This window comes from Saimiri boliviensis, chromosome 17, assembly GCF_048565385.1.
Source record: "Saimiri boliviensis isolate mSaiBol1 chromosome 17, mSaiBol1.pri, whole genome shotgun sequence".
NCBI lineage: Eukaryota > Metazoa > Chordata > Mammalia > Primates > Cebidae > Saimiri > Saimiri boliviensis.
The window spans coordinates 63,152,170-63,179,605 of record NC_133465.1 but is presented as its reverse complement, the minus strand read 5'-3'; the positions used below and the strand labels follow the sequence as shown (position 1 = coordinate 63,179,605).

General features: G+C 51.8%; 1 protein-coding gene across 2 annotated transcripts in view; it reads left to right on the top strand.

Moving 5' to 3' along the window:
- Positions 1-27,436, top strand: part of SDK2 (sidekick cell adhesion molecule 2) — a 317,714-nt gene that overhangs the window by 128,097 nt on the left and 162,181 nt on the right. For both annotated transcript variants that reach the window (XM_074388917.1, XM_010342476.3), the window contains exon 2: positions 9,486-9,645. In XM_074388917.1, coding sequence (XP_074245018.1) covers positions 9,486-9,645 — 160 coding nt within the window. The remainder of the gene's footprint in view (positions 1-9,485; positions 9,646-27,436) is intronic.

Sequence of the window (27,436 nt, the reverse complement as noted above, 5' to 3'; positions counted from 1 at the left end):
GATGTGTTCTGCTTTTCTCTGTGACATTTTGGCTGGACGTGCCACAGGCTGAGCTTGAGGAAGGCTGGGTGGCAGGTTCGGGGCACACCCCCCTCCTTCCCCAGGCTGGCTCCGCCACCCCACTTACAATTCCCTGGGGCCATGTCAAGGCTCAGTTGCACTAGCTACCCTGGTGGCCAGAGCCCCCCTAATCAGATTAGATGTGTATTCAAACAAATTGACGATCCGTTCCATTAGATGCTTTTCAAACACGCTTCTCTGAGCAAGAAATCCATTCGGGAACAGCTGCGGAGGCCGCGGCGTAATTGATGATTGCACCGTCTCAGGCCCCCGACGTCAGAAGGTGCCTGGCTCCTGAAGGTCACCAGAGAGGATTAGACGAGGGAGGGTGAGAGTCTTCCTTCCTGGCTAATGAAGCCCTTGGCATGCAGGCAGCACTGGGGCCAGAGCTGGGCCAGGCATCTGCCAAGAGACGAGGAGGCCAGGGAGGGACATAAATTAGCATCTCATTTGTGGGAGAAGGGAGGAGGAGGGAATCCGAGGGGAGGGGGCTAGGGTGCTGTGCGGCCCTGGCTGGTGAGGCAGGAACAAGACGCCTTGTCAGGCATGGGGCTGGGAGAGGGAAGGGACTTGCCAGGAGCCCCAGGCCCTGCAGCTAAAGTCCCTGCCCCGCCTGCTTCTGTGTGCGACGTGCGGGCATTTCTTCTGGAGGGCTGGGACTGAGCAGGACCCCAGCAGCCTCCTCCTGGGCCCTCAGTGCTCTATCCAGTACCATCTTCCACCTGGGTTTGACCAACGTTTTGGGACCAATCCATGCAGGTGTTCGTAACCCCTTCCCTGGCCCCAGCTATCTCTACCAGTCTTGACCGTGCTCAAATCGTTATGAGCCATCCCCGGTAAAACCCAGTTTTTGAGCCAACTTGGAATGGCCGTGAGGGAGCTGAATTTGGAAGCCTCAGAGGTAAGACCTTCAGGAGACTGCGGGCTCCTTATCAGGGGTGGTTCTGAGAAGCGAGAAACAGGTGGGAGGATCATAACAGCCCCCGTTCCCCTTTCCCTATCTCCTTCCTATGTGGTCACCCGCCGTGGTTTGTGTGGCAGAAAGGGGCATCCCTGAGGCTTCAGGCACCACGGCGCCAACCTCACACACATGAGCTCATTTGCTCCTCCTGCAGCCTCTGGGGCAAAGGTTTCCATCCATTTCACTGATGAGACAGGTAAGGCCCAGGAGGTGAATTCGCATGAGGTCAAACTTTAGCATGAAAATGGAAGGTAAACCCAACTTATCTTCTCCCACTGGGATCTTCAAGGCAGATTCTTGGACAAGGTGGTTCCTCGGGAGCAGGGCTGTGGGATGGGGTCCCCCAGCTTAGCCCCTTCTCCCCAAGAAGCCCCGAAGGCTCTGGCCTCTGCCTCGTTTCATTTGGCCACCACACCCATGCATTCATCTTCTGTGCTACGTGACCTACATTTCCAGGCTTCTCTGAAATGTACTTTCTTAGCTCATACACCTGAAACCGTCACCCCTTGGGCAGACCCATCTCTCCTGGAATGTCCTGCCTCCTTATCCTTCTAAGGAATTCCCAGAACTCATTCCCAGCTGAGCTGCCTGTCTCGCCCCTACCCCAGGATCTGGCTCTGGAGCCATGACATTACAGGCTGGAGTAGGGATGCTGCGTGACCTCTGTTTGTGGCATTGAAATCCATTCCCTGAGAGAGGCCACCAACCTCCTTGAATGTCCCTTGTCTGTCTCTTTACTCCTGGTGCTACAGGTTGGGGTATGAAGGGTGAGACAGCTTTGGTAGGTCTTATGCCAATAATAGAAAGATCTAGAGCTCTGCAACCTTGCAGATCTGAATGTATGTCTGTGTGGCAGAGTCTGGTTACAGAACCTTTCTGAGCATCGGTTTTCTCCTATGTGAAGTGAGTACAATGAGAGCGGTTTCCTTGAGATGTTCTCAGGCCTCTTAACTGAGATGATGGATATGAAGTGCTTCATGGATAGAAAGTTCCATGGTTAGGCTGGGCGCAGTGGCTCCTACCTGTAATCCTAGCACTTTGGGAGGCTGAGGTGGGTGGATCATGAGGTCAGGAGTTCGAGACCATTCTGAGCAACGTGGTAAAACCCCATCTCTACTAAAAATACAAAAATGAGCCGGGCTTGGTGGTGCATGCCTGTAATCACAGCTACTCAGGAAGCTGAGGCAGGAGAATTGCTTAAACCTGGGAGGCGGAGGTTTCAGTGAGCAAAGATCGCACCACTGCACCCCAGCCTGGGCAACAGAGCAAGACTCCATCTCCAAAAAAAAAAAAAAAGTTGCATGGCTAGTATGGAGAAAAGGCAGCAGTAAGAATAGAAGTTTGGAGAGAAATGAGGTTTGGTGAGAGCAGGCAACCCTGAGCCCCTGCTCCCTCTGACCCAGGGTCCATCCTGCTCAGATGTGTGTCCTGCCAGGGATAAGGAGCACAAGTTTCCATGCTCAGCACCCCTTAGGAGGCCGTGGTAATCAATCCAGGACGTGGTGGTGGGGCCAAGACTAGGAGACGGTGGAAGAAAATTTGCGAGTCTAGAAACCCCAGTTCCCACCCTGTTCCCAAGCATTCCAGGGAAGCTCATGATGGCTGAGCCCTTATTCCATGCCTGAGAAGAAGCTACAAAAAGAGAGGCTTCTGCATGTTTCAGAGCTGAGAAGGGAGTTTGTTCGGGCTTGGTACTCCCTGCAGCTTGCTCCAGAGGGCAGATGGATATCATTTGGCCAATTAGGTGGCTGGCAGAAGCCATCACCCGCTTCCTCCACCCACTGACCCATTTCCAGCAGGAATGGCTCCATGGAAGGTGTGGTTCCCAGGGCTGGGCTGGCTGGGAAGTCAAGTCCCCCGAACAGCGAGATGGACACAGCCTGGGGACTCCAGAGAAAGATGACATTATTTTGCAGAGGAGGGGAAAAGTTGAAGTTGAGATTGGCTTCTGTATGGGGCCATTTAGCCTGGAGCCCAGGGGATGACAATGGGAGTATTTAGTGCAAATATCAAGGGAAGATGGCAGTCAGCGACCCCCTGACCTGTTATGGGAAATTACAAGGAAGCCCTGGGCTGAGGCCTCTTGCTGGCCTCTGAAGGCCGCTCTTCATTCAAGCAGTTCAGGCTCTGGTGGTCCGGGACCCCGGAGCCATGTGACATGCCTAAGTCACACATAGAGGGTCCGTCGTCTTCCCTGTCATCAATGGGATCACCCCGTGGACTGCTCACCCTGCACACTCACATGCACGTATGCACATATGTACATATATCTGATCATAGATAAGTAATTCATACCCACGGCCCACAATATCAATACTACACAAAGGGGTAGAGTGAAAAGCTCGTCAGCCCCTCAACCCAAGTGCCCGGGCTCCCAGATCTCCCTCAGGTGTCACTGGGGTCAGTTTTTCATGTAGCCACTAGAAAAAGCCTGTGCCAATACAAGCAAATTGATTTTTATACTTGAAGAAGAAAACCTTCTACATAATCAGTAGCAGATGAGCCACCCTATTCTGTGCCTTGTTTATGCTACTTACCAGTAGTTCTCAAAGATCGTTCTGGTGCTGTCTGCTGCACAGGATTCATTTGTTTGGAGGGACAATCATTGCTTTAACCAGTGCCCTCTTGATAGGCATTCAGGCCATTTCCAAGCTTTCGCTGTTACAAGCCGAGCGGCTCTGAAGTGCTGTCATTTCAAACATGCACAAGTGAGCCCGTGGAGGGTGAATTCCTTGAAGAGTTGGCGAATTGGAGGATGTGTGCATTTTTAGCTTTGATAGCATTGCCAAATTGCTCTCCGTAGAGGGCGTACCAAGCTACGGTCCCGCAAAGCTGTCTGCAAGGGTGCCTGTTGCTCTACAAATTCACGAGCCCAGAATATCACACTCTTACATCTTGGCCGATGTGATGGGGAAAAAATGGTATCTTATTGAATTGTAGTTTTCCTTTCTCTTATCATGAGGCTGAGCATCTTTGTGTGAGTTCCAGGGGCATTTGTAATTCTTGTCTGCGAACTTCATATCCTTTTGCCCATTTTTCTATTGGTTTGTTAATCTTTTTCTTATTGATTTGTGGGAACATTTCTGTATCAGGAAAATTAGCTCTTTGCCCGTGATAAGAGTTGCAAATATCTTTCCCAGTTTGTCATTTGTCACTTCTTTTTGTTTATAAGGGTTTTTTTTTTCCAGGCATAATTTCTATGTAGTTGAAGGTATCAATCTGTTTTATGACCTTTCGGGCTTGCATAGTACTTAGAAAGTACTTGGCAAGTACTTTGCTTTGCCAAGACTGTATATTTTTAAATCTCCGTGATTTTTTTTCTAGGTCTTTTAGAATATCATTTTTCATGTTTAAAACATTGATCCATCTAGCATTTATTTTGAGGTAAAAGTGCTAGAAAGAGATTGAACTTTATTTTTTTAAATCCCAAAATGGTTCCCTAGCTGTTTCAAAACCATTTGTTGAATAATTGGTCTATTACCCACTGATTTGAAATTTGACTTTAATCATACCTTAAATTTCCTCATATATATTGGGTTCTATTTCTAGACTCCCAGACTGTTTCTTCATCAGTCTATTTTACAAGAAGGTACTGTTTTAATTATTGCAGCTTTGTAATGTATTTCAGTGTCTATGCTAGTTTCCTCTGTTTGCTATTCATTTTCAGAATTTGTTTGGCTATTCTTTAATGGCTTTTTTTTTATGTGAACTTTAGAGTCACTTTGTCTACTTTAAAAAAAATCGTGTGTGTGTGTGTGTGTGTGTGTGTGTGTGTGTGTGTGTATGTGTTTGAAGTGAAGAAAAGTTTAAGAGAATGACATCTTTATAACATTGATTCTTTCTATACACAGTTCTCCTTCATTCTCAATTATCCCCTTTTCCACAGAGCGGGTGGCTAACAGGGCTGTTGTGTACAGTTAACATAGGTTGTACACTACACCATCCTAGTACTAAGGCTGAGAGGAGCCATTGACACCTGCAAACAGGATATGAGCTCTCCTCTCTAGGCTAATCTGTCCGTCTTCATTTATGAACAATACTATTAGTAGCCACCCCTCCTCGCATGTGCCAGGCTCTGTTCTAAGCAGTATATATTTATTAATGCATTTAATCTTCAAAACAAACATATCCCCAATTTATAGCTAGAGAAAATGAGGAACAAAGAAGTTAAGTAACTTTCCCAAGGTCTCTGATTTGTTACCCTCCTGAGCATTCACAGCACAGAAATCTGTTCCTGCACATAAATACATACACACACACACACACACACACATAGATATGTGCACACACTCAGACCACAGGCACACATACTTCAACACACAGGCATGCACACACAGATGTGCACACACATATTGACGTTCACAGGTACATACATGGACATACATACAGACACACCTGCACACACACAGACACACATGCACACATGCATGCACACACAAACACATGCACATGCTCTGTTATCCCAGCAGCATCCTGTTCCCCTCAGCCTGTCACTCTTCCTACAGCACACACCCTGCCAGCCCCTCTGCCATCTCTTGCTTTCGAACCAGGCAGGTCCTTGAGGAAAATCAGCTGTCACTGCTCTGAGTCCTGGGTAGGGCGTCCCTCCTAGGATCCCTGTATCCAGAGGGCAGGGGGTCTTTTAGGAGGGTGTGACTTTACCACAGGAGCCTGGGGAGAGGAGCCTTGTGAGGATAATGGTAGGCAAGGAATGAGGATCCCCCAGCCCAGGGCCTGGTACCCAGCAGATTCTCAGAGAAAGGCCTCCCCTTCCCTCTCCTCCTCCCCAGAGTTATTATCTCTGGCAGCCTCTGGAATCAACCCATCCAAGCAAAAGTCATTCTGCTGCAGGCTGGCACCCCCAGGGGGGCTTGAAGAATGAACAAGCAAACGCAGACCTGGGAGCAAATTGCCCAGTGAGCAGGTTTACAGAGGTGAGGGTGTCTGGGCACAGAGTGTGTGTGTATGTGTGTGTGTGTGTGTGTGTGTGTGCGCTCGCACATAGACACATGTGTGCATACAGACACACACCCCGGCCCCTCTGACTGTTCTGGCTCTGAGTCAGCCCCACATGGAAGGGATTTAATCATTCAGGGGCTGGGATCGTTATTGTTTTAAAACAAACGAGTGATGACAGCAATGAACAGAGGGTTTTTAAAAGCGCGATTCAAAGGGCTCTTGAAAGCTGCTGGAGAATATGAATGCGCCTTTGAAGTGAGAATGTGCCCATTTGTTAAGCTGAGAGCAAAGCTGGCTGCCTGGCAGGCAGTGGGCAGTGAGTCCTTTTCCCTAGCAAATGGGTGCCCAGCAGCCTCTCCACCCTCCCAACCACCTGGCCAGAGGTGGTCTAAGACCCTGGAGGCACAAACGCCCCTGGAAGGGACCAACAGTGGTGGTCACACCTCCAACTCCACCCTCAGAAAGAAGCATCTTCTTAGCTGTTTTTAAGACGCTGCATTCACCTGACGGTTGTTAAGAGCAATGGAAAGACGTGCATGCATGAGCAGGGAGAGACGTGTGATTGAAACATCAGCAGTCCAGGCGTGGTGGCTCACGCCTGTAGTCCCAGCACTTTGGGAGGCCAAGGCGGGTGGACCACTTGAGGTCAGGAGTTTGAAACCAGCTTGGCCAACAAGGCGACACTCTGTCTTTACTAAAAACACAAAAGTTAGCTGGTGGTGCACGCCTGTGGTCTCAGCTACTCTCGAGGCTGAGGTGGAAGGATCACCTGAGCCCCAGAAGTCAAGGCTGCGGTGAACCAAGATCATGCCACTGCACTGCAGCCTGGGCGACGGAGTGAGACCCTGTCTCCGGAAAAAAAAAAAAAAAAAAAAAAAAAAAAAAAACATCAGCAGTGAGACAGTGAGACCTAGAGGGAGCAATCGAAGTGGCTTCCTGCCGGCACCTGCCCTCTGAGCCACCCTGAGGCCACTCTCAGGTGCGCCCCTCAGGTGGTCCCCACAGTGACGGTTAGCAGCAGCCAGGGTGGGGGTTCAAGGAAAAGCCTCCCAACCCGCCGCAGCTCTGTATTCATAAGATTGAGCCCTTGGGCCCTGGGGGCGGCGGTGCAACGTTTCGGGGTGCTGTGCAGCAGGATCAGCTGACTTGGGCCCCACCTGTACATGATGGCTTCTGTTACATTGTAAATCTCTACCTGAACCCAGTGAGGCCTGAAAGCAAATGCTGAACCTGTCCAAAGACCATGGATGTCCAGTACTGGGCAGATTGGACGGTGAGAGGATGGACCTGGGGCCCAGGCTCCAGATCCTTCTTACATTCCAACCACAGCCACACTGCCCCCAGCCACAGCTGCCTACCACCTGGTCCACTCCCTTCCAGGTGTAAATGGCCCCCTCCCGATCTCTGTCCTCTTCTTCCTCTGGTTGGTTTGCTCCATTTCTTTAACTTTTTCTTTCTTTCCTTTTCTTTTCTTTATTATTATTATTATTATTATTATTTTGTGTGGCAGAGAGGGGGTCTCACTATGTTCCTCAAGCTGGTATTGATCTCCTAGCCTCAAGTGATCCTCCCACCTCAGCCGCCCAAAGCACTGAGCTTGCAGGCATGTTCCATTTCTTAAGCCAGAAGAAGGTTGTCTGGTGTTTTCCACCCTCTGGGCTCACGGGGGAAAGTTGGCTGTCTGACCAAGACGGGCCTGGAGCATCAGCCGGCACTTAGGGTGACGGAGCCTCTTCCCTGGAGGGGACACTACTTTAGGGTTCAGGAAGGCAATGAACATTGGCAGAACATCTACTGTGGGCCAGGCACGGAGGCAGCATTTTCACCATCACTGTTCCCTTCCAGCCTTAGATGTTAAGGTAGCTGTGTTTTTTGCTTTTTTTTTTTCATCTGTCTGCTGATAGAGCAATAGCGACTCAGAAAGGTGAACCCTTGTCCACCTGCCAATGCTGGGAAGTGGTGGAGTGGATAGACAGGTCTGTAGATGACACACCCCCCACCACTGGCCTCAAGGTCGGGATGCCCACGGCCTGCCCTGCCAACAGCTTCCTGCATGGCTTTAATTACTTCCCACTCATCTGGGCACAGTGTGGTCACTGGAAGCTGCATAACACTGGGCTGACAAGCCTGGACTGCCCCCTGCCGGCTGCTTCAAGCCCTTGGCACATAGTAGGTGCTCACTAGGTGAGCTGTTGCGTGGTGCTCTCTAGAATCCGCTCCTTCAAATCTATCAAACGCAAGGCTCTTTGGCACAAGCTCTGGGGGTTCGTCCCTGGTTCTGTCCTCCACCTCGTTCAGGCTTCACGGAGGAGGGAGGTGTCAGCTCAAGTGCTCTGCCTCCGAAGCTGCCTGCCGGGCTGAGCGTCTCCCGCCCGGCTGTGTGACCTTGGGCAGGTCTCTAACCCCTTGAGGCCTCGGTGTCCCCTGCTCCAAAATGTAGATTGTAATCCTGTCTAGTCGTGAGGTTGCTGTGAAGATTAGATGAGCATATGTGGGAGCCCCCGGAACAGCCTGGAACATAGCAGGTGCTGTCATCTTTGCGGATATTGTTACCAGATGCTGGCTTCTGCCTCCCGGCCCCACCCCTTCCACAAAAAGGCAGATGTCTCCGAGATGGCTTAGAGCCCCTCCCCTTTCCTCCATCTCCCCCATCCTTCCATCGGCTCCCTTGTGCATTCACATCTACCCTCTCCCCGACTGACCAGGAGGACAGAGATCCCATTTCCCTCTAGAGCAGCCAACTGAGCAGTCTCGTGGAGTCTGGGGTGAAGTTCACTGTCTCTGTCGAGAGAACTGTGGTGGGGCGGGGAGGTCTATGAGGCTGTCCGCTCAGAGGATGAGGGTGACTGCAGAGAGGGGGAAGCAACCCTTCCTCCCCTCACTCGCCACCTGGGCAACCAGGCAGCCAGCCTGGGGTGAATGGAGGAGTAGAGGCAGGCTGGCCCAGGGCGCAGGATGGAAGGAGCAGGCAGCAGTGGTCATGGGATCCCGCTGGATGGACTCCGTGCTCGACGTCTTTAAGGACTTTCCCCAGCCTTGGGGAGCAGGACTCAGGAGACCCTCTACCCGCTACGGCCCATGTGAACCCACCTCCCTGTTCTCCTTGTGACATTGATATTCCCTTTGGCTGAGCCACAAAAAGTATCCCTCTTGCTTCCTGCCCTGGAGGGAGAACCTGAGAGCCGAGTGGATGGGATGGAAGCACAGCTGAGAGGGAATGATAGATAGAAGGTGCTGGAGTGTGGGCTGGGAGGAGGGCAGTACCCCAGCGTGGTCTGGGGAGGCAGCAGGCAGGGCTCTGGTTGGCAGATGTGAGGGACGCACGCTGGAGACCAAGCCTTGGAGTCAGACTGACCCAAGTTCAAGTCCCTCCCAGCCACCAGACCTCTGGAAAGTTAGCTGGCTGCACCTGCTCCATCTGCCTCAGGGCGTTAGGGTCCTAAACGAGCCAGAGCACACAAGCGAGCAGGTAATCACCGGCAGCTTTGTCTCCCTGTTTCTGCAGATGACGTGTCCCCGTATTTCAAGACGGAGCCCGTGCGGACACAGGTGCACCTGGAAGGAAACCGCCTGGTGCTCACGTGCATGGCCGAGGGCAGCTGGCCGCTGGAGTTCAAGTGGCTCCACAACAACAGGGAGCTGACCAAATTCTCCCTGGAATACAGGTAAACCGTGCCGCCCGCCCCCCTCCTGGCTGCCGGGGCCACCGCCCTGCCTTGAAGAGGGCAAAGTGGGGAGGGGGTTTGCCTGACAGTGTGGGCCTCGGGGCTCCTGGGTGCCTGGAGTTCCAGAAGTGGGCGGCAAAGGCAGCCCTGCCCCGAGGTGAGACAGCCCCACCCTGCTGATCCCTGCAGAGGATGGCTGGATGGTGGACCAGGGGCACTGCCTGGACAGTGGTCTGTACTGCAGTGCACAGGAGCAGAGGTGGTGATTGGACACAGGGGCTCACTAATAGCAGCGGTGGCTGTGATGACTGTGACTCCCTCCTCACTCTCTCTAACCCTGCCATCTTCAGGGGGCTCTTGTTGAGGGGCCTGGGTCCAATGGAGGGGTGGGGTCTGCAGCAACCTAGGATCAGTGAAGGAGGGAACATCTATTTGGGGACAATTCAGCTGAGACATGGAGAAGGCCCACCCAGGGCCTCTGGGCTTTTCTTCACTTCCTATCTGTGCCTATGCAATGGAGCTTTTCAGCCTGACTGGCCTTTCCCTGCTGGGACACTGCCAGGTTGGGGGAGAGAAGAGCTGAGAGAGCGTGGGGTCTCAGCAAGGGCGGATCTGCTGCCAGCAGGGAAGCAGCCCCTTGCCCAGGCCACCCCAGCCTTCAGCCTTTCCTGCTGCCACAGACTGGGGTGGGCACTCCCTCCTTCCTGCTTTCACCCTCCCATCTCTGCCTTTTTTATTGGCTCCAACCCTGTGGCTGGTGATTAATCCCAGGGCCTGATGTGCATAATCAGTTTTGCTGGGGAAACAAGATTGTCTTGCCCTGGGGATGTTGATACAAATCTGGTGGCCTGGGATGGGAATGCAAATAAGAGGAGGGGGTTTAATTGCTTAAAGATCTGTCCTTCAGGAGAACCATCCTTTAGGGAGTATGGAGGCCAGAGTTTGGAGTGACCCCCCCACCCCAGTCCTTCTGCCTTAACCCTGGACTGGATGAGCTGGTGTAGGGTGGCCACATTGGTAAAAGGAAGCCCAAGACAGGGGACCCCCTCTCCTCCTACAGAGGGAGACCTGGACAAGCAAACAAGAGGTCCTGCAGAGCTGGCCACTCTGGGCCTCCGGTTCTCGAGGAAGCCCACAGGGAGACCAGAAGGCTCTCCCTGAGCAGTCCCTTCTGTGGTTTTCAGTTGGGGGCCAGAGCCTCTCCTGGCCACCACCTGGCCACCATCAGGAAGTTGTGACCATCTCTATGAAGAGCCCCTGCATCTCCTTAGACTTTGGACATGCTCTAGTGGGTCACCAAGAGCTTGGGATGGCATACCACGCTTGCAAGTGGTGCCAGGCCCAGCCTGCCCTTGACTCCTTCCAGCAGGGAGCTGGAAGCAGGATCCAGGAGGGGAGGAGGAGAGTTGCTTTCTTATCTGGTTCAGAGCCACTCTTCTGGGGCCCTGGCACTGCTAGGATGCAAGGGTGGGTGATAGATACACAGAAGCAGGTTCCAGCTCAGTGGAGGGACCAGATGCAATGGGCTATCTTTGGAAATAGTCAGCCTTGTCCCTGCAGGCATTCAGGGAGTGGATGGGGTCCAGCTATTGATGATGATGATGATGATGATGATGATGATGATGATGATGATAATGATGATGATGATGATGGTGATGGAATGAATGGGGTCCAGCTATTGATTATGATGATGATGATGATAATGATGATGATGATGGTGATGGAATGTATGGGGTCCAGCTATTGATGATGATGATGATGATGATGATGATGATGATGATGATAATGATGATGATGATGGTAATGGAATGGATGGGGTCCAGTTATTGATGATGATAGTGATGATGATGATTGATGATGATGATGATGATGGAATAGATGGGGTCCAGCTATTGATGATGAGGAGGAGGAGGGGGAGGAGGATGGAATGGATGGGGTCCAGCTATTAATGATGATGATGATGATGATGATGATGATAATGATGATGATGATAGTGATGGAATGGATGGGGTCCAGCTATTAATGATGATGATGATGATAATGATGATGATGGTGATGGAATGGATGGGGTCCAGCTATTAATGATGATGACGATGATGGAATGGATGGGGTCCAGCTATTGATGATGATGACGATGATGATGATGATGATGATGATGATGATGATGATGATGATGGAATGGATGGGGTCTAGCTATTGATGATGATGATAGCAATCATAAACAATGAAAAAGAATGTATTATATGGCAGACATTATGATGTCACTCTGTGATTATCTCATTTTATCCTGCCCACAATCCTATGAGTAGTTTCAGTTATTTCCCCCATTTTACAGATAAACACTGAGGCTCAGAGAAGTTAAACAAATCGCCTAAGGTCAGATGGTTGAGCTGGGCTTCAAATATAAGTTGTCTGACAGCAGAGTGGGAATTTTTTTACTGTCCAGCACACTGCCTCTCATTGAAGAAGGATTGCTGCAACTGCTTCCTTAATGTGTATCCTAAGCAATCTTTCTGCTAACTGTGGTCTGCAAATTCTAGAACACAAAGCAATAGGGAGAATGCAGATATTCCATTTTATAGCTATGCTGAGTAGAAGTTATTCAGGGGAAATAGATGAGTGTGCACTTGGGAAACTCATCCCTTTGCCTCCTTGCCCCCAAGCGTGTTGGCTCTGGTGGCCTAGGGGCAATGCTGTGCCTGAATACAAGTCTGATCAGGATTTTCTTTAATAAAAACCTTGTTGTGCCCCCAAGGTAAGGTCTGCACTCCTTAGAAGGGCCTTAGAATTCTTCCTGGTCTGCTCCTGATGGCATAGCCTCGCCTCCTGCCACTCTCACCACACCAGACCATCAGGGTCTCAGGACTGTTCCCTGCACATTCCCTCTTCTTGGACTTTGTCCATACTGTCCTATCCCTTCCACAGGAATATTTCCCCTTTTGGAAACTTCTCTCTCCTGCTGGGCCCAGCTCAAATTTCTTCTCTTTTAGAAAACATTCCCTGATAATGCATGTGTTATTAATCTCTCTTCTTCTCTCCCTCTCTCTCTTTCTTTTTCTCTTCCTCTCTCTCTCTCTCTCACACACACACATACATACATATATACATAGACACACACACTGCTCCATCTCCTCTGTCCTTTGTGACTGTCCACAAAGTATGGCCTTACACATCCCCTGACACCTTTTTTGCCTTCTCATTATTTACAGAGTAGACCGCAGGTGCACCACAGAACTGAAGACAGCACTTCCAGAACATTGGCAGTTCCTGGAACCTCGGCAGTTCTTGGAACCTCAGGACTTAGAACCAAGAGCTTGACACTTAGAACCAAGAGCCAGGCCCTCTTCCCTCCAGGTCACTCAGCTGTGCCCACCTCTGGGTTCATACTTCATGAAGTCATGAGTGACACTGAGAAGTTCAGTGTAGCTCACAGGCTACAGCTGCCTGATTTCTGGGTAGAAGGAATATCTCAGGAAGTTTCACTTAGAAAGTCCCAGGGAAGGATTCTGATTGGCCCAGCTCAGATCATCCCTGACCAGTCATGGTGGGCAGTAGCATGGAGCACCCTGATTGGCCAGGCCTGCATCATGCGTCTACTCCAGGGCTTGAGACACCAGGATTGGCAGCCCCCACACTGCAGCCACGTGGTAGGGAAGAAGGGTGAAAGGTGTTAACACAAGAAGGGAAAAAGGTGGCAGAAAGATAGAAGTCACCTGTGTCCCTGGCTCATAGTAGGTGCTTTTTTTTTCTTTCCTTTAATTTGAATTTTTTAAATCTCAGTAAAATCATTAGTACCATAAACATCTGTATATGTGTACCATTACAATTGCTAACATTTTTCTCATTTACACTCTTACAGTCTTCATGCACACATGTACACATGCACCTTTTTTGCTGAACTATTCGAGGATTCGCTGTAGACATAATGTCACTTCATTCCTAAGTAATATTTCCTGAAAGCAAGGCATTTGCCTGCAGAACCAGGCATGACACAATTTTCACAGCTGGGAAATTTAACACTGATACGATCCTGCTGTGTAAAACAGTCTATATTCAAGTTTCTTCATTTGATCTGATGGACATACCTTTATCCCAGTGTCCTTCATGGCCATTGGTGGTGGTCTTATTCAATGCCGGACCTAATCGGGGACTACACATGGCCGTTAGCTGTCATGAGTCTTGATATGCCTTAAATCTCGAACTATTCCTTATTGTTTCTCTCCTACCTTTCATGGCTTTGGTATTTTTAAGAGTCCAGCCAGTTTTGCAGAATTTCCCTCAGTGTGAGTTTGTCCAGTCATGTCCTCATGATTCAACTCATGTTAAGGCTTTTGGGAACAATATTTGTAGGTATGTATCCTTGATGCTTCATATTAGAAGGCACCTGATGACAATTTGCCCCGTTATTGGTGGTGTTAGGTTTGGTAAACCGGTCAAGGTGATATCCACCAGATTTCTCCATTGTCAGAAGTTTGGAGTATCTTCTTCCCTTTGTTATTGATGAGGGATAGCTTGGGACAGTGTGAATAATTTCCTTCCCGGGATTCTCCCAGCCAGTGGCTTCATATCCATTGATGAGTCTTACCTGAATCAGTTATTACCTTTGTGGTTGTGATAAGGAGATTTTCTTGTATTCCTTTTACTTATATTAGGTGGCATTCTTCTGTAAACAGCTTTCCTTTCTGACCCCCTTTAAAGCAATTTAGCATCAGTATAAACTCAGGCATTCTCTTTTTTTATTCAATGTGTTTTAATCCACCCATGTCAGTGCTAATTTGCATGCTCATCTTAACCAAAATTTGGCGGATGGAGTTCCTTCAAGCTGGAGCCTGGGTCCTTTGGACATGTCCCCCATTGCATTCTGAACACTTTCTTGTTTTGGGCTCAACAAAATGTTCCAGGTTCACCTTTTAAAGAAATGCATACTGAAAATTGCATTCCATAGGAGGCTGGCCAGCTTCATAGCCCATGGCTCTCCAACCACTGCTAGATACTGAGGACTTCCCAGTCTTTTACAAACCCCAGGCTCTCAGTAGGATGATAATATCCAATTTTCAAGCAGGAAAATGGCTAAATTTACCCAGCAAGTTGAGAGAAAATAAGATTAGAAGTGCTGCCATAAATTTAACTATGTTTCCAAAGGGAGGAAAGTTTACATTCATGTCCAATCTCTGAGAGTCTTTATTCCTGGTGGGTTCTGTAGCCAAATACGTCTGGCGTGTGTGTGTGTGTGTGTGTGTGTGTGTGTGTGTGTGAATGCATGTGCGCACGCATGAGCTACATAAAGGCAAGCCTGTGTACCCTTCTGAGTACATACGACTGTCGCACAAATGTGTGGGTCCACATCCATCATTGGGGTCAGAGTGAAAAGAATGTAGATGTTGAAGGCAGGCCTGCATGAATACCACCCTGACCCTGCTAGCTCTGTGACCTTTGGCAGAAGTGGTTAGCCACCGTGATTTTGTTGTCTCTCCTTGGAATCAGGCACAGTAATGCCTACATCAGAGAATTATTGTGAGGAATACCTGGGATTCTATAGATCAAGCCCACCCTGGTGCAATAGATGTGACATGAATGGCACTTGTTAGGACTATTCAAGGTGTCTGTCTCGACAAGATCATGGGACAGATCTGATAACAAACCCACCAGAAAATCATGTGTGCAGGTAGCTGGTCTCCTCTGAGTGGCCACCTCCAGACCTCCTCCCAGGCAAGCGTTGTGAGAGCCCCTTGGCCACAAATATTTATCTATTTTGAAACCAGCCTTGAATTCCCAGTTTGAGAAATGAGGCGGCTCTAAGAGCTAGGAGTACAGCAAGGAGACAAAGCAAACTCTGACTCTAAAGAAATGAGATCCTTTCATGTGAGCAGGAGAACACTGTCTGGGAGACCCTCCTCAAGGTGGGAGCACTGGCCCCACGGCCTGCCCCTCTCCTGAAATAGGCACACAGCTTCCCAGTGTGATTCCCAGGGCATATGTTGGGAACAGGTAGAGGGAGGCAGAACCCAACACTCAAGATATAGAGTCTAATGTATGGAGTCTAATGCGTCTGCTAAAATGTGTGCGTGCTCACGTGTGTGTGCTCACATGCATGCGTGTGTGTGCGTGTGTGTGTGTGTGTGTGTGTGTGTATGGTTCCTTCACAGCCTTGTGTTCAGGTTAAGTTAGTTACCAGCCTGTCTGAGTACAGCAGGAAGGTGTGTTTGTGCAACTCACATAAAAGCCATAGAGGTCAGGCCCTCTTTTGTTAGCGCCGGAGCCTCCCTCATCGGACCGCTCTCAGCTCCCTCCTCTCCAGGAGCCATCTCCTAGGTTGAATCCATTCAGCCTCAGCTTTTGCCAACAAGGGCAGCATGGCTGGAGAAATGACAGGACAGGGTGTGGCGATGGAGGAGAACAGAGGGAGGATGGACAGAGGATGGAGGAGGGGGAGGGAGGATGGACGGATGGAGGAGAGCAGAGGGAGGATGGATGGAAGATGGATAGAGGATGGATGGAGGATGGATAGAGGATGGAGAAGAGCAGAGGGAGGATGGATGGAGGATGGATAGAGGATGGAGGGAGGATGGATAGAGGATGGAGGAGAACGGACGGAGGATGGATGGAGGATGGATAGAGGATGGAGAAGAATGGAGGATGGATGGAGGATGGATAGAGGATGGAGGGAGGATGGATAGAGGATGGAGAAGAATGGAGGATGGATGGAGGATGGATAGAGGATGGAGGGAGGATGGATAGAGGATGGAGGAGAACGGACGGAGGATGGAGGGAGGATGGATAGAGGATGGAGGGAGGATGGATAGAGGATGGAGGAGGGGGGGTGGATGGAGGATGGAGAACAGAGGGAGGATGGATGAATGATAGACAAAGGATGGACATGTCCTTGGGTCTGTGACCTGGCAACCAGATGATTTTGTTCCACCTTGGTAAAACCTTCTGGTGTAATTGTTCTCACACTTAAACTTGAATAGGAGAAAAAAGAAAAGATGAGTGAGGCAGATCACACACACAGAGATATCCATGCATAACTGGGCACGCACACACTCATGTTTGTGGAGGCTCACTGGTGCCAAGTCCTTTACACCCGGCAGCGCACAGCAGCACCACCAGGTGAGTCTCATTACCCTCATTTTGCACAGGAAGAGCCGGAGCTTCAGAGAGGGTCAGGAACTTGCCTGGGACCATCCAGAGAGTGAGTGGCAGATCTGAGAGCGTGTTGGACCTGAGGGTGCTGTCTTCTCTGCAAAGGCACACGTGGTTTCCCATTGGGCTCCTTCTGTCCCTGCCCCGTCCCTCCCCCGCATCAGCGTTTGTCATTCTCCTGCCCCGAGGGTCACAAAGGCAGGACCCCCTTCCAAGAGGCAAGTGTGAGGGTGTGAGACCAGCTGAGGGCGAGTCCCATCCCTGGCTCATGTGGAGAAGAGCAGATGTGTGCAGGGGAGGCCCAGGAGAGCCAGGTGGGCATGGGGCTGGCCCCAGGCTGGGTCCCCAGCCCCCCTGCCATGCTGAGGTCTTCGTGGCAGAGCTGTGGTGTCTGGGAACTGCATGGGCTTGGTGGCTGGGAGAAGAAAGTACATCTGAGGCAGAGAAGCTCCGCACATGTGATGGCCCCGGCAAGGGACACAAAGGCAGGGGACGCAGGCGAAGCCACTGGCAGCCTTTGAAACTCCTCAAACAAGAAGATGAAGAGAAATTCCCCAGGCCAGCAGCTTTGTCTCTGGCTTCTCTGGCTCTCTCTCTGGCCTCCGCTTAGAAGAGAGAGCAGGCGGCAGAGGCGGGGAGGCAGAGGCCAGCAGGCCTTCCCAGAGGGCATGAGAGCACATGCCTGGCACAGGGTGAGTGCCAGCAACCGAGCCAAGCTCTTAGTGGCAGCAGATCTGGAAGATTGGTGCAATTATTATCTCTGCTTCATAACTAGAAGTCACAGCTTAGAGAGGTTCAGCAACCTACCCAAGGCAACACAGCCAGTTCATGCAGTCATGTTTCACCCAGGGTCTTCCAGACCCCAGGCCTGCATTCCTCCCCCTGCTCTGTGCTGCCTGGCTGAGCTTGTCCTTTCCCAGGGCAGCAGAGCTTTCTGAGCCACTGCAGAAGGAGAAATAGTACATGGTGGCTCACGCCTATGGTCCTAGCACTTTGGGAGGCCAAGGCGGGCAGATCACGAGATCAGTAGTTCAAGACCAGCCTCATCAATATGGTGAAACCCTGTCTCTACTAAAAATACAAAAATTAGCTGGGCATGGTGGTGAGCACCTGTAGTCCCAGCTGCTCAGGAGGCTGAGGCAGGATAATCGCTTGAACCCGGGAGGTGGAGGTGGCAGTGAGCCAAGATCGAGCCACTATACTCCAGCCTGGGTGACAGAGCGAGACTCTGTCTCAAAAAAAAAAACCTCATATTAACAAACACTCCAGACAATCACCTACCTCGTGCCAGGCTCCATGCCAGCCACTTTCATTTCAGTTCTCCTGAATCCCTTAGCGTCAGCAGCTCCTGCAGGGGAAGCATCTTGATACGTGAGGAATACAAAAGCTCAGGTTCCATTTCTGGTCCAAGATCTGAAATCACAGAGTTAAGACGAGCGCCAGGCCTTCTGCTTCCAAGCCTGGCGAGGGAACAGCAGGAGATGCCAGCGTTTGTTCATTCATCAGGCAAGGGCCTTCTGCCTGCCCAGCACAGAGCTGGGCAAGGAGGACGACTGGAAAGGCAGTACCAGCCCCGCCCGCCCGGCCACCTGTGGAAATGTTTGTTCTCACTGGAGCTAGAGGTGCCTACAGGACTCTAAGCACCAAGGCTGAGGAGCAGCAGCAGGGGACTGGGGCCATGTGAGTGTGGGAGTTTCAGGAAGACGCAGAAAGAGGTGAGCAGATGCTGGAGGAGTTTGGAGCAGCCCCAGAAGACACGGAACTTGAGCAGTGTGGACAAACTGCAAGAGAAGGAGGTGCTTCTGGCAGGAGACCCTGGCAGCCCTGGCTCAGTACAATGGGTGCTGTTTGTGACCAGATACCGGGTGCTCGTGATGTTGCCCTAAGGATGAACAGAGGATGGAGGAGACGAGGGAGGATGGATGGAGGATGGAGGAGAACAGAGGGAGGATGGATGGATGGAGGACAATGGATGGAGGAGAACGGAAGGAAGACGGATGGAAGATGGAGGAGGCAGAGGGAGGATGGACGGAGGATGGAGGAGACAGAGGAAAGATGGATGGAGGACGGAGGACAGTGGAGGGAGGATGGACGGAGGATGGAGGAGAACAGAGGGAGGATGGATGGAGGATGGAGGAGATGGAGGGAGGATGGATGGATGAGGACAATCGATGGAGGAGAACAGAAGGAAGATGGATGGAAGATGGAGGAGGTAGAGGGAGGATGGATGGAGGATGGAGGAGATGGAGGGAGGATGGACGGAGGATGGAGGAGACGGAGGATGGACGGAGGATGGAGGAGACACGTGGTAGCAGAACTAAATCATAGTGTGAGTGTGGGTGGATTCCAGCTTTGATGAGTGCTTTCAAGGGAAAGTAAGGTCAAGCAGATTCCACTGGGGAAGCTGGGACTCAGAATGAGTGGAGGTAGCGGGGGCCAGAGGTGGCAGGAGGGGAATGTCAAACGAAAGGTCCTTGCAGCTCCATGCGAGGACCTTGTGTCTGGAAGAGGTGGAAGAAGGTCCATGTGGCCACGGAGGACACCGGGGCCACATCAAGCGGGGGCTTGTAGCTCCCTTAGGGACTTGCATCTCCTGCCAGAAGCTATGTGGAGCCCTTGAATGGTTTTTCCCAGGGAAAGGACATGATCAGATGCTGTTGTTTCAAATCTGTGCTCAGGAAGCTGGGTGGGAAGTGGGTGGAAGAGAGCAGAGAGGAGGTGTGGGTCCATTCTGCTGGGAGGGGCGGCTGGGCCGTCTCGGCAGGAGGAGCGGATGGGTCTGAGTCTCATTGAGGAGGGAAACCTGGAAGGACTGAGGCTCTGCTGACCCTGCGGGAGAGGGAGGAGGGTGGGTGTGGAGGTGGTTGGTGACAGAAACCCAGGCGGAGAAGGAGCTTTCTGGAAAGCCACGGTACTCAGTTTTTGATGCTGGGTAGGGATGTCCAACAGGGAACTAGAAGAAAAGTCTGACGATACTAATTTAGAACTCACTGTTGCTGTCATAGCAGGATGAGAGGGTGAACACAGCATCGGAAGAAAGGGCTCTGTGGTCTCAGCAGGGGCCATATATAAGGGAGTTGGACACCAGCCTGGCAGAACAAAACCTGGAGGTTGGACGGCAGGGGGGAAGCCTGGAGATTGGGGTGTCATGGGAGGGAAGAGGGTGTGCTCTTGTTTTAGGAAGGACCAAATGGTCATCTGTGTCCACCACTGCTGGATTCTAAAATAATCAACTCAGGCTGGGCGCAGTGACTCATGTCTATAATCCGAGCACTTTGGGAGGCCAAGGCAGGCGAATAACCTGAGGTCAGGAGTTTCGAGACTAGCATGGCCAACATGGTGAAACTCCCGTCTCTACTGAAAATACAAAAATTAGCTGGTCCTGGTGGCTCGTGCCTGTCATCCCAGCTACTCGGGAGGCTGAGGCAGGAGAATCGCTTGAACTCAGAAGGCGGTGGTTGCAGTGAGCCGAGATTGCACCACTGCACTCCAGCCTAGGTGACAAAGTGAGACCCCGTCTCAAAAAATAAATAAACACATAAATAAAAATAAACCATCAGCTCGATTTAGGGACATGGAAGTCTGATGACCTTCAGGAGAGGGAGGATGGGGAAGCGGAGGAATCAGAGCCGGATGAGCAGGTGGGGGCAGGGGGTGGAAGGAATCGTCACAGGCAAGTAGGAATCAAGAACTGGAGACTGGAAGGGGCAGGCAGGTTGAGCCAGCTGCCCCAGGAAGTGGGAGACATGGCTGGCCCAAGAGGGCAGAGGTAGGACCTGGAATGCCAGAAGAATATTCTAGGATATACCCAGCTGGCAGTGGGCAGTCTCAAAAGGATTTTGGTCAAGGGAGTACAAGACCCTGTATCACCCAGTCCTGCCCATGTTTCCAGCCTCCACTTTCACTAACTCCCTTCACTAGTGGGCAGGACGCACAGCCCCTGCTCTTTCATACCCTTGTGCCCACGCCCACCTCTGTCCTCCACCTCTGCTGTCCTCACACACCTCTGCTACCTGGCAAACCATTGCTCATCTTCCCAGACCCAGCCCCAGCATCACCCATGGTGATTTCCAGTCCTGCCCCTGACTCGCTGTGTGCCTTTGAGCAAACTGCTTAATCCCTGCCTCAGATGCCTAGTCTGGAAAATGGGAATCATAAAACCAGTCACTACCTCCCAGGATGGTTGGGAATGTCATGGAAGATCAAGTGTGCGGGAGAGTGGTCACAGATGGCTCTAACAATGAAAAGGATGAGAGCCACCGAGGGAATGGCACTGACTCCCACCCACCCCCCTCCACCCAGCAGGGCGGGCTCTCCTAGCTTCATTTTTCCTGGCCATGGTTCATTCCCACCCTCCAGGGAAGTGCAGATTCCTTTTCCTCAACGAAGCTAGATCCTGTCTGCCTGTGACCAGCCCGTTGGAGATTTACTCCAATTTGGCCATGAGTTTAGACATCTTGTCTGAAAACTGAAGGCTGATGGTGAGAAAACTGAAGTACAGGAATTAGTTATGATGGGCATAAATTGAATTTTAATAGAGATGTAGGTGGCATGGAGCCAGTGTACTCAGGCAGAGGGAAGGTAGTAATTAAAAGTTAACGAGTTTGGAAATGGCGTAATCCTCAGGGAGAAATGGGAGAGGTGGGCTGGGAGGAGGAGCAGGCTGTCCTTCTCCTGACCTGAAGCCAGCTCCTCCCACTCCTGAGGATCGGGGAAGGTGGGGAGGCTGAAGGGACCCCATCTGCACACACACACACACACACACACACACACGCAACAGTGGGGTAGAGGGCAAGGGGGAGTAGCACAATTCAAGGACCCTCAGACCACAGCCTAATGCTGCCTGGGAGGAAGGCAGCAGCTAGAAACAGCTAGAGCAGGGCTTCTCAGCCTCTGCCCCGCTGATGTTGGAGGATGGAAACTTCTTTGTTAGAGGGCAGGGGTCTGTCCTGTGCGATGTAACGACGTGAAGAGGCAGTCCTGGCCTATAGCCCCTAGATGCCAATAGACGCCCCTGGATGTGACAACCAAAAATGTCTCCAGAGGCTGCCACCTGTGCCCTGGGGCAGCAGCACCCTCATTGAGAACTATGTCCTACAGTGAGGCCCTGGCATCCCCCGGACTCTCCCAGCTGGAGCCGAGCTGCCCTTCCGTGAGTAGGTGCACTGCCACACGGGGTCGGGGCCTGGCATGGAAGGAAGGGGTGAAGAGCTGGCTGGCCACCCTTTGCTCCCTCTTGGGGGTCCCTCCAGCCCCTTCTCATAACTATTCGTGTAGACGGCACTTTCTGCCACACAGGCTGCCTTGATGCTCCATTGGACCCTCGGCCCGGGGGAGGTATAACACCTCCACTGCACAGAGAAGTCAGAGGCTCAGAGAGAATGGCTCGCTCCAGCCTCCTCTGGGCAGTCCTGCTCAAACCACTAGCCGAAAGGTGCAAGAGGACACGGGCGGTGCTCCTTACCACCTGCTTCCCACAGAGGCACACGGTCCTGCCCGCAGCCCGTTCCCCACCCTGGCCTGGGAGGCCCCCTCCTGCTTTAGGGACAGGTTCCTCCTGACATGAGGGGCCCAGGTGTGGCCTCAGGATTTGCTAGTCAGTAGCAGAGACAGCCAGGGTAGTGGCAGATGGGAGGGAGAGAGGCAGCAGGGGGAGACCCCGAGGGTCAGGGCTGGTGCTGGGCAGCTGGCTCCCCGTGCCTCGGGTTGGCGGCCTTGCAATAATTATGTCAATCAAGACTAATAAGTTCAAAGTGTAAGGGGAAAGGCGGAAAAAACATACAAAGTCTCTAAGACCGTGGACCGTGACTGGCTTGGTTTCCATAGCGACCTGTTTGCTCACACTCGCCACCGTAGCTGGTCCTGGCTTGGGGAGAAAATGGGACCCCCACTCCCGAGGAAGCTGGCGATGGGTGGGGGATGTGGCCTGGCTGGATCTGGGCTGAGGGTACCTGTCGGGGGGCAGCCAGGGGAAAGTAGGAGCTATGAGGGAGCCACGCAGCCACAGAACACCTCAGCTGGCATCCCAGCCGAGCCCTGTCTTACAGGGAGACATGGTGGCCCTGAGTGGAAATGACTTCTTGGGGTACACGGCATGAGTTAACGTCACAGTTAGAATTCAGACCCAGGCCTCTGAGTCCTCACTGTGGCTTGGATCTCACTGGGCTCCCTAGCTCCTTGGCATCCTGGCGGGATCAGAGGCAAAGGCGCCAACATCGGTTTGGCTCAGTGGCATCTCCCTGGTCAGGCTGGGCACCTCGGAACAGGAGAGGGACTCGCTGTGTCAGGGATGGGAACATGGCCAGGCCCGGCACCCCCAGGGGTTATAGGCCAGGGCGGCCTCTTCACAGCTTACATCCCACAAGACAGACCCCCGCCCTCCAACAAAGAAGTATCCATCCTCCAGTGCCAGCCTCACTTCTCTTCTGACGGGATGTTTGCCAAGTTCCCTTGGTGTCCTTGTTTGATTGCAGGATCACATCAGGGTGTCACAGCCCACAGAGAGCTGTGGCTGGGACAGAGAGGACACTTCCATGAAGTTGTGGATCTGTCTGAAGTGGGGGCAGGCAGGGAGGTGCTGCTGCCTCTCACAGGCACACTGTGTAGGCACACAGCTCTACACATCTGCCCACGGCCCACAGAGCGTCACCCACGCACAGCCGTGCACAGCGTGCCTTCGTTACTGTCAACGCACGGCATTCTCACGAGGAGGGCTGTGAGGATACAGAACACCTATTGCTTTGCTTTTGCTTCATACAAAACACTTAATGCTTCCCATTTTATAGATATAGAAAATGAGGCCCAGAGAGGTAAAGTGACATGTCCAGGGACACACTGCAAATTAGGGTGGAGCTAGGGATGTGGACCTGCCGCCAGCTCCTCTGCACAGAACAGTCTGGGATGCACAGGTGTGCACACACAGCCACACCCTCCCTTCTTCCCATCATCTCCTCCCACTTCCCAGCAAGGGATGCATTTTCCAAGGCCCATCCGGGCAGCCCTGGGGACCCAGACTCCCCAGTGTGCAATGCAGGACGTGCAAATGAAGCCGCTCGCGGCTGCATTTAATAAAAGGCTCCCGAGGAAAGTGCTTCTCTGATGAGCCTTATTTCCACCACAAGGAAATTTAACATGCAAATTAGGAAGGGCTTGATCATTCATCACCTGAGATTGACATCTTTGAATTTGGCCTGAATCCCTTGTAACCAGTGCACAGACATGGGCACAGGGCTTGTGTGGCTCACTGTCCTTGGGGAGAGGGAGGGTGGCCTCCATCGCCATCAGAGGCACATACGTTTTTCATCTGGGATAGTTCAATGCATGGAAACAACAATTCATTCTTTTTCCCCACACAGCTAGGCTGGAGACCCTGCTTGCCCTGAGAATCTCCTGCCTTCCGCCCTCTCCCAGGTCCTTCCTCCTGAGCCCAGCCGTGGCTCTCAGCCAGGACACAGAAACTAATTAGATCTTGACTTAGTTATGCGCTCAGGCAGGCAAATGGTCTAGACAGACGCCTGGGGAGTTGGTAATGACCCCTGCCTCCCCCTGCCTGGTGCCTGACTCCTTCTCCCCACCAGGGCTCTCCCTTGGGCCAATCATAGGATTTCTCAGTCTGAGAGGGCGCAGGTACCTCTCCCATGTGTCCCCCTGCCTCCCCCCGACCAAGAGGAATCTCTGCAGTGGCCCACTTGGCAGGGGAGCTGGAGTTCCTGTGATTCTGAACTCACCACGCCAGTCTTCTCCCGGGTTGTCCAAGTCTCCCGGGGTGGCAGAGACCCCTGGGAGAGGTTGAAAATCGGGGTGTTGGCTCTAACTGGCAGCCCCTGGGGGCTGAGAGATGCTGGTGTGTTCTGTAGCTCAAGAGAAACAGGAAGCACAGGCAGGGACTCCAAGCACTGGTAAGCTCACAGAGAGCTGGAGAAGGAAGAAGCTGTTCTCTCTGCACAATGAGGACTAGTGACCAAGCGAGACAGTCTTCCCAGGGGAAATCAAGCACAGTCCCTGGAGGCCAACGCACAGCACATCTGCAGGCTGCAGCCACTGCAGCCACTCAAACACCAAGGACCCCGGGAGAGCAGAGTGAGGTCCTGCCCGCAGGAGCATGCCAGCCTGGCCACAGATAGCTGCCCTAGTCAGCTACCTACAGCTACACGGGAAACCAACTCAGCCCTCGGTGGCTTCAACAACCAGGATTATTATTCCCTCTGGTCTCTCCTGGGCTCGCCATGAAGTTGTGTCCAGCTGGCAGTCAGCTTGAGCTGGGCTTGGCGGGGACAGCTGGGTGCGGGGTCTCTCCCTCTGTGTGGTGTCTCCTCCTTGGTGGCATGGTGGGCCACCATGGTATTGGGGCTGTGATCTTAGAGGTGAATGTAGACGCTACAGGACCACGTTGTGTCAGTGAAAGCAAGTCACGAAGCGGGCCCAGATTTTGGGAGTGGGAAAATGGACTCTGCGTCCTGATTAGGGTCGCCGTCAAGTATCAGAGCCGTGTCCCTCAGTCCCCTCCTGGCCTCCTCTCAGATCTGACCGTTACCCCAAAGCCCACCTCAATCACCTTTTCCAGATGGCGGCTCACAGGCAGGTCCCCAGGGCTTCGCTAGCATGTTGAGAATTGGTTCAGGTCCAGTTCTACCACTTGGTACCTCTGAAGGCACTGGCAAGGGTGATTTTGGAAAACGCAGAGAGAATAGGCAAGGATGGGAACTGGCTCAGGCAGGACAAGGAGCAGAAAGCTCAGAGCTGGTGGGATTGAGTCTGGGACCCGCTGCCGGTGATCTGAGCAGATATTGAGAAAGGTAGAGGGGCTGGGCACAGTGGCTCATGCCTGCAAGCATAGAGACCTGCATAACATAGTGAGGTATCGTCTCTACTAAAAATAAAAAAGTTAGCCGGGCACAGTGGTGTGCGCCTGCAGTCCCAGCTCCTTCGGGGGTTGAGGTGGAAGGATCGCTTAAGCCCAGGCGGTCAAGGCGGCAGTGAGCCGTGATCATGCCACTGCACTCCAGCCTGGGTGACAGAGCAAGACCCTGTCTCAAAAAAAGAAAAAAAAAAAAAAAAGCCGAAAGACAGAGGAGTTGGCTCTGGGGCGTAAGGCTCCCACTAGCCATGGTCACAGCTTCTGAAACCTGGGACTGAAGGTCCCCAGGCTGGTTCGCTGGGCCACGGCTTGACCTAGATGAGTATGCACTGGGCCTGGGTCAGGGCACTGTTAGAGGGTGAAGAGCAAGGACAGATGAAGAAGTGGGTAATAATAACATTAGTAACAACAACAGCTAACTCTTAAAGATTGCTACTGTAAACCTTATGCCAGCCTGTGTCCTAAGCACACTGCATGTATTATCTCACTTAATCCTCACATTGGACCTTCAGGTAGGGGCTACAGTAGGGTGGTTAAGAGCACAAAATCTAGAAGCCTACCAACTACTGGCCTTGTGAACTTGGGCGAGTTTCTTAACATCTTCGTTCCTTGGTTTCCTGACCTTTTTTTCATCGACCAAATTTGGATCTTATTAATTCTGACCTCACAGGGTGGTTAATAAGGAGTAAATACATTATCCCATGTGAAATGCTTAGGACACTGCCTGGGGCCGGGCATGGTGGTTCATGCCTGTAATCTTTGCACTTTAGGAAGCAGGTGGATTGCTTGAGCTCAGGGGTTCGAGACCAGCTTGAGCAACATGGTGAAACCCTGTCTCTTAAAAATAATAATGATACAAAAATTAGCCAGGTGTGGTGGTACATGCCCATAGTCTCAGCTGCTGGGGTCATCACTTGAACCCAGGAGGTTGAGGCTACAGTGAGCTGAGATTACCCCACTACATTCCAACCTGGGGTTGGAAAAAAAAAAAACAAAAAAACACTGCCTGACCCATTAATACCTATTGTGACTCCCCCTATTTTATAGATAAGGAAATGGAGGCACAGAGAGATTAGGCAGCTTGCCCAAGGTCACACAGCAAGTGAAATATACGATCAAAAACCCTCCTTCTCCACCTGTGCCTACCATCCCTTAGAGCAGAGCTGCTTGGGCAGAGCAAAATGGAGTAATTTGACTTGGGACGCCTTCGTGCTCTGCTTTAACGGGGTGCCTTCCAGCCGTGCAAGCAGTGGGCCTGCCTGGGCTTCCTGATCACCTGCTATGAGTTAGACAGTGTCAGTACCAGGGACACTCCAAGAACATACGAAGCCTGCAGCCTCTCCAGGAAAGTCAGGACAGGCCACAAAAAAAGTCAGGACGCAGCCCCAGAGAGCAGGGCAGCTCTGAGAGAGGGTATAGGTTCGAGCTCTGGTGCCCCGTGGTGGAGGAAGGCCTGGGGTGGGGTGTAAGAAGTCTTGTGCGAACTAGTCAAAACCAGGGCGTCGTGGCAGGTTCTGATAACGCTATATCCATTCTTTGCATAAAATTCTCCGTCCTTTGTCCTCTTTGGATGTTAACGACCTCCTTTTTAAGGAAGAAAATGAAATCTGCACGACAGATTTTTTTTTTTTTTTTTGCTTTTGTTGTTTCACTTTTTTTGTTTTTTTTTGTTGTTGTTGTTTTTTGTTTTTTTTGGCCAGATTAAAGTTAGCTACTCTGCCTACGTTGAAATAGACATAAATGATACAGCGGTAAGCACAAGTGTAGACAGAGATCCGAGAGCGGAGAGCC